This window comes from Bombyx mori, chromosome 17 (assembly GCF_030269925.1).
Source record: "Bombyx mori chromosome 17, ASM3026992v2".
Lineage (NCBI taxonomy): Eukaryota > Metazoa > Arthropoda > Insecta > Lepidoptera > Bombycidae > Bombyx > Bombyx mori.
The window spans coordinates 8,632,150-8,639,725 of NC_085123.1; the positions used below are offsets into that span (position 1 = coordinate 8,632,150).

At 36.2% G+C, this 7,576-nt stretch overlaps 1 protein-coding gene and 1 long non-coding RNA gene across 2 annotated transcripts; one reads left to right on the plus strand and one right to left on the minus strand.

Moving 5' to 3' along the window:
* Positions 1-3,132: 3,132 nt before the first annotated feature.
* On the minus strand, positions 3,133-5,069 carry LOC101741598 (uncharacterized). Its single transcript, XM_012695752.2, has 2 exons — positions 4,029-5,069; positions 3,133-3,270 (listed from the first exon to the last, which is right to left on the minus strand). Exons 1-2 carry the CDS (start codon positions 5,067-5,069, stop codon positions 3,133-3,135), a joined length of 1,179 nt encoding a protein of 392 aa, XP_012551206.2.
* Positions 5,070-6,592: 1,523 nt separating this feature from the next.
* On the plus strand, positions 6,593-6,952 carry LOC134200520 (uncharacterized). Its single transcript, XR_009975475.1, has 2 exons — positions 6,593-6,718; positions 6,793-6,952. It is a non-coding gene; the product is annotated as an uncharacterized LOC134200520 (long non-coding RNA).
* Positions 6,953-7,576: the final 624 nt, after the last annotated feature.

Consider the following 7,576-nt stretch of genomic DNA (forward strand, 5'->3'; position numbering starts at 1 on the left):
GTAACCACTATGTTTTTATTAGCATGAAAATGGGATGATACAAACTGTTAGTGGACATCAATTACCGGAGGTGGAAGAATTTCTTCTTCTTTCTAGCGTTTTCTTGGTCTATTGCCAGTGAGCGCTTTCCTTCTTAAACTTCTCCACTTAGCCCGGTCTTTGGCATCCTTCTGGTTGAGGCTATTTTCCGCAATATCCGCTTTTAATAAATCCAACCAACCTTTCTTGGACTTACCGCGGGATCTAGGACCTGGTAGGTAGAGTTTGAGACATCTATTCTGAGAGGGGAAAATTTTAATAAAGAAAAGTCCATTACGACGGAATGACAGGTTCCCGTTATTGCGTTACCATTTTTGACTGGAATTGCGTTGGTAATATGTGTCCTGGTGTTAGCTAATGCGTCGTACCCATGCAATTTCCGTGCAAACTGCATTCCCACAAACGTTGTCTGCGGTCGCGCAAATTGTAGTGGATGTTTACGAAAATTGCAGAAACGTCTCGGATGATAAATTTTTAAATTGATATTCTGATTTCTTATCCTTTTTTTGTTTCAGTAAAATAAAGTTTATTTTTATGTTGGGAAATGTTTTAGTTTTAATATTTAATAATTAACTACAAATATTAAATGTTAAAACTAAAACTGTTTTAAAAGTAAATATTAAAAGTGCACTGGCACTCAGCTGTGTTATTAGGTATTTAATGGATAGGCTAATAACATTGTCACAACTAAAAATAAAAGTTTTTTTTAGATCCATGACATCTGAGCACAGGAGCTACTTAATAAATAAAAATAAGATCTCAAGTAACATATCGTGGAGATTAAATTAATTACTGTGAATTAAAAATAGCAGATAACAAAGTAATAAATGAGTAATAAATACAATACAATAAATGAGTAACAAAAACAAATTTTTAATTAAAAATTAAATAAATTGAAGTAATAAATGAAATGAAATTTAATTAATATGTGTTGTATTTTATAATAACATACAAATATTTTAATACACTTAATTAAATAAAAACGAACTAACAAAGTCTAAATAATTCAATGTCCAACCAAATAAATTAGTAAACATTTGCGGTCCGTTCAATTTGCATAAAATATCGTGTTTTGCGATTTCAAATTATATCAGGGCATTATGAAAATTCATAAATTAATATAGTTATTTCCCTTTATTAAACAATTCAAAATTTGGTAAATACGTTGTGTCGAAATACTGAACAGCTTCAAAAATAAAATTAAAATTTTTCAAAACAAAAAAAAGGTTTTAAAATTAGCAATCAAAATTATCAAGGTTATTAATAAAATCCATTAACTCGATTTTTTATGTCGTAGCGAAGATGTGCAAGCCAGCTGTGATCTAATACAAAATAGTTATTAGAATCTAAAGACCTTTGAACGTGAATGAAAACTATTTATATTATTTACGTGGAAGAAGGAGTTCATGGTCTACCTGAGAATGAACTGGTTACTGGAGTCCATAGACATCAATAGATAAGCCTCGAGGCCCACTTTGACCCTGGTTCGCGACAGAGACAAGCAGGGCAGTGGCAGCTACCTGCCCGATTGCACAAGCCGCCATACCACTAGTAATTATGGAAGTTATAAATTTTGCGGGTTTAATTTCTATTACATGATGTCATTTCTTTATGGCCGGAGACATGTGAACGTATGTTAAGTATGCAGGTATTTCATAAAAAAATGGGAAAGGAAATTAAAGGAATGGGAAAAAAAATTAAAACATAAGCAATTAAATATGAAAATCATGCTGAGAGTCCTTTAAATGATAGTGCTGGTAAATCGGTACCTGCCTGCACAGTCGCATTGCTCGATACAATTAAATCAGGCGACTTATCCTTTAGACCACGACGACTTCAAGTTGTATTATAATTTGATCAAGGACTGAACTGTCCTTGAAGCTGAGTTCCGAGATTGCTTCGTGGCTGAGATAGAACGGATAGTAGTAGCCTCGACCCATGCTATCAATAAATCTTAGGTTTTAGGAAGAGGTCTTAGAAAGAGACAAGTGTTAGGTCTTTGTTTCCTAATTTGATATCATTGAAGCATCTTATCATAATATATTAAAATCTTTATGTGTATGTTTGTTCATATCCTATTGGTACGAGCGTGGTTTTATCGATGGAGTTAAGGCTTTGAAGCAATACCAACACATTAAAATCACAACAATCCTAAATAAAATCTCTTTGACAACGAAAACGTCCATTTGTAAATTTAAGTATCAATATTGGCACATAGTTGTGTGTTCCCGAGATTTGATTTCAGTGCAGATGGTGTAGATGACGTATCCCATTAATATTCAGTGGATTGCTGGCTGCAATCTGGCCCATTCGCATATTGCTAGGGACGCGAATAATAGACATGGATTAACATATCTGTACGATTGTAACTGATCTAATGAAGGAATTAAAGTAAAACGAAATTCACCTCAAAACATTGTTTTATTATTGTTAATGGGCAGTAGTACTTTCGCAAAAAAGCAACGCTCGGTGTAACAAAGTTTTTGATTCGTAAAAAGCGAAAATCTGCAATGCCACATTATTATTTTAATTTTTTTATTTTACCAACATCATGATATTATCACTAGTTATAACGATTACCCACAGTTGGACAAAAAAATATGGCATCATTAATTTGATTTTATTTAAAGATTTAAAATGTGTGCCCCATAGTTGCAAAACTAAATATATCTATATTGATAGTGTAGACAAAGCTGTTTAATACCGTACCCAAATAGATTCGGCTAATATTGATGAACGGAAGCTAATAATCACTAGAGTTCAGTTAAAGTATGTAAGTGTTGGCCGCGATTACTAAGTATCGGGCCGACCAGATGAATCTTTTCACATTCCTAACCTGTATGTTATAGCTGTTTTAAAACATACTAAAATTTATTAAAGTCTTCACGAAAAGTACACACTTTAGTAACATTAGTAATTGCGGCTATATCTTAATCCTTAGTCAAGGCATTAACTCCAATTGTAATCCATAAATAATTTTGAATTCTGCCGTTGACACGAATGGCCATAATGTTGTGCGGCTATTTCTGTCTATCTTCAGTCGAAACAAAAGCGTTGACGCAAAACTTGAACCCTTTGTGTCAGTTAAAAGGTTCATTCGTGTGAAAGGAATAATTTGAGTAAATCTTCCCCATTAAAATTCATGGCAAGGTATCTGTTCAGAGCATTATTTGCCGTCGCTGTTCTGTCCGCAAACTTATCCGGCCTTCGATGGAAGTTAACTTCATCATGCTAGGAACAAGAATTAACATTAGCTTAGAATATGGTTCACCAAAACATGAAAATATTTTGTTAGATATTTTCTTCATGTCCTTGACCATATTAGAGATTAACTTTGATTAGGTATCAGTTTCACTATTCTGCTTGTCAGACTGATTATAGCGACCGTTATTATTGAGGTGTTATCAGGTTGGTTTTTCATTGGTTAGATAGATGCACGAGTTTACGGCCTGTCCGATGTTTTTTTTTTTTTTTTTTTATTAATATATTGCGCGTTCCCCTGACGAGTAATTGTCAGGGACATTTTTTAGGCTATTTTACTTCGTTTTCCATAATTATATAATATTCGTTTCTGTTCCCTTCTTATACTTATACTTTAATTCCCTTATATTTTACTTATATGCCTATTATTACATTAAAATTACATTTTTTAATATTTCCATTTTTCTTGCAACATTTCTTTTTCTATTTTAAAACTAGAGGTCGCTACGAGGAATACGAGGAATTTGCTTTGGCATTGTAGTGATTCGATGATTTTGTGTATGTATTAATTTTAGTATTGTATATATCCGCATATTTCAAAATATCCTTTTATATACAATTTATTTGTTTCTAAAGTTTACTTTTTGTATTATTTTGGTACAATATTTTATGAAGTCTTGTTTAGTTTCTTTTTCACAGATTAATTGACTTAGTTTTGTAATTTCTATTTTGATTCCAATTCTTTGTTCAATTTCAAGTCGATCACTACAATGCACCGGACACTCTACAATTAAGTGGACGACTGTTTCCGCCACGTCCGGGTCGCAAATACACGACGGGCTCTCTTTGCACCGGAAGCGATTCAAGTACTCCGAGAACCCGCCGTGCCCAGTGAGTACTTGCGTGAGGTGCATGTTTATGCTCTCTGACTTTATAAATTTCTGGGCTATATAGACGTCGGGCAGAAATATTTTTGTACCGGATGCGGTGGGTCCCTCCGTGTACCTCCGATTCCATTCATGGAGAGTGTCCTCTCGGATTTGTCTCTTCATGAATGAGACCGGGCATTGATCGTACACTGGTTTAGTTTTCAAGTGTAGCGCGGCGTATTTCGCGAGCTCATCCGCCCTCTCGTTTCCTGCTATCCCCACATGGGCCTTCACCCAGTATAGCGAGATTGTTTTCCCTGCCTGTGTTGCCTGGCTTATGTTATTTTGTGCGGGTACTGCTAGAGGGTGCCTTGTCTCACTATTGCATAAGGTGTCAAGGGCAGCCCTGGAATCACTAAATATTCCAAATGAATATCCAGCCCTTTCCAGGGCCACCACCGTTGCATTTCGGAGAGCCAGGAGTTCAGCTTGGTATACGGTGCAGTGAGACGACAGCTTAAACTTTTTGGACTCAATTTCGAGGTCGTTTTTCCATAAGGAAAAAGCGGCCCCGACCTTGCCCTCAAACTTGCTGCCGTCCGTGTAAATTTTAAATTGCAAATTTTCCAGGGTGTTAATCTGCTCCTGGTTCTCCAGATGTTTATATTGTAGGTGTGGCTTACATGCAGGGTGTGCGGTTTTGGTGTACATTACTTCCTTCTCGATCTCCCTATCTCCGTAGGCGTGCTCCTTTTTTCGTTTCTTAATCTCAAATAGTGTGGCAGCCTCTTTGATACGGAGGTCGAGAGGCAGTATCCCGGACAGTGCGAGTGCGGAGTTGAGCGAAACCGTTCTGTATGCTCTGCATATTTTTTGGGCGAAGCCTCTTTGCACGACATTGAGTTGCTTTCTAGATACCAGCTTTGCAGCGGACTTCGCCCAGGCCCCAGCCGCATACATGATGACCGGTTCCACTGCTGCCGTGTATATTGTTTTTATTATTTCCGCGTCCAGTCCCCACGTTATTTTTGCCGCTCTGGTTAAATGCTTATGTATTTCCAATCCTGTCCGATGTTAAGTGACTACCAGAGTCCTTGAGCATCATAATTTGAAGGTTGGCTGTCTAAATCTTTAAGCCGGGACGCCCACAGAAACAGCTCACTGAGTTTCTCGTCGGATCTTCTCAGTGGGTCACGAGACCGATCCGGTGGTAGATTCTGCGATGTACTGTTGCTCACTTACTATGGCCAGTGTTAGCAAATTCTCTCAGGTTGAGACCCTTAGGCTACCGGCGAATAGGTAGGGAAAAAAAACCGGGACGCACGACTGCTTCCTGTATTCGCTTCGTCAGCGAAGGCAATAAAACAAAAGCAATAAAGGTTTATAGTTTTGTATATGTGATGGGTGGATTGTTGCGAAACCTCCAGTTTTATTTTCTGTATACCTCAAATAGAAAATAGAACTTAAAATTAATATTTTTATAATAAGGAACTTCGTTCCTATCCGGTGTCTCATGACACCACACATCTTTTTTAAATTTAAAATCGGTAGGTATATCTTCATCTGAACGAAGCATAAGAGACAATTGCATTAGTTAAAACTTGCCCATAGATTGACTATATTACATATATACATAGTAATTATGTAAGTTTTGATATTCCTAATCTATCTGTGGCGTTTCACTAATCGGTTTTACTATTCGTTTGGTTCTTCACGATGCGATGGAGAAATTATTCTTTTTTTTTCTACAAAATTAGCAAAAAACAAAGATATTAATTTTATCCAAGAAATTTGTTTTACAATTACAAATATGATGATGATCAAAGAGGCATACATTCAATTAGTGTATAACAGATAAAGCCGGTAGGTACCGCGCAGCGAGAAAAGTTTCCAGCAAAGCATTCAAATTGTCAACGTCTAAACTACGTCCGCCGGTATATTGTTTGGAGTTAAATACTTTCGCACACAACAGCGATAGATATAACTTTTGTTCCACAGTTTAACAAAAAACTTTTAGACTGGAACGTACGTTCATACGGGGTGCATTACTTTTGTTTCGTACATGTTGGAATTCGTGCGATTTAACTGTACAAAATTTTTAAATTATTTTAAACTAGCGACCCGCCCTCGCTTCGCTTCGGAAACTGTAATTTATTATTGATTTCTCCACTATTTACTGGATGTTATTATACATATAAACCTTCCTCTTCAATCACTCTATCTATTAAAAACAACCACATCAAAATCCGTTGCGTAGTTTTAAAGATTTAAGCATACATAAAGATATAGGGACAGAGAAAGTGACTTTGTTTTATACTATGTAGTTATTCTAGTTTATAGCTGGCATGAGCGACTGCTATGTTTAGGAATCGTCAATAGAGGATTTAATTTAAAAAAAAACTACGTCCCAGAAAATCTGTTATCAAGAATTGTTTGACAAGCCTTTTGATGTCCTCCTATGGCAGTTAATCAATCTGGGTTACTGTTTTAATTATGTCAGTGTTATGTCAGTCCAAAACACTACTTCATATCCACATCTCATCCGTAAAGAATGCGGCGATGAAGAAGGAAAATCAGGAAACAGCGCATTATGTTTCTCGTCTGTTGCGGTAACAGCGGTCATTGCCTTGTCTGAAATAATTTGGACCTTCTACGCGTGCTGTTAAAACTTTTACAATTCCAGATGAAGTACTAGTTGCCGAGCCCGGATTATTTGGCGTATTAAAGTGTACTCGTCCCTAACTTTAGCTATTAATTATTATGAGTGCTTAGAGTGGAGAATCAGGTGTACGTAAAGTTTTAATTTATAGAATATGCCGTAATAAATAATTAGTGTTCATTCACTGAAGCTCTTTTATTCAACATACAAATGAATATAAAAATTAGAATTACCCACTGAAATGTCCCAAGTTAGAGTCATTTGAGTGTTATAGCGGGTAAACGAGCCAAATATTTACCTGTTGCCAAGCGGTTACCGGAGTCCATGGACATCAAAATGTGATATCTCAATTTTATTGCATAAAAACTGTCCCACCCATGCAACCAGATCGCCGACTGATTTGCAGTAGAAATAGTGGTACTTAGAATTAAAAAGGAGAAATAAAAAGAGGTGAATTCACTACTGCTATGAATGAGTTAAGGGAAGATAAAAGGTAGGAGGAGCTCATGGAGGCCAGATTAGGCTATTCATTTCTACTAACTCAAAGCTGGTAAGCCTATTCATAACAGATAACGTAACTTAAAAACGTTGATACTATTCAACAATCAGTAGCAAACAGTACGGTGGAGCATTAGCATACACATTACCATACAACATGCCCGATAAGGACAGAAACACGTTACGCCATTTCGCGATTAAACTTGGCTTACAATGATATTTTTATATTATAAAATGCAAATACTCGCTAAAAAAAGCAAAAGTTAATTCTTCGAACGACACGCGAGGCCATAGAATTACAAAATACCTT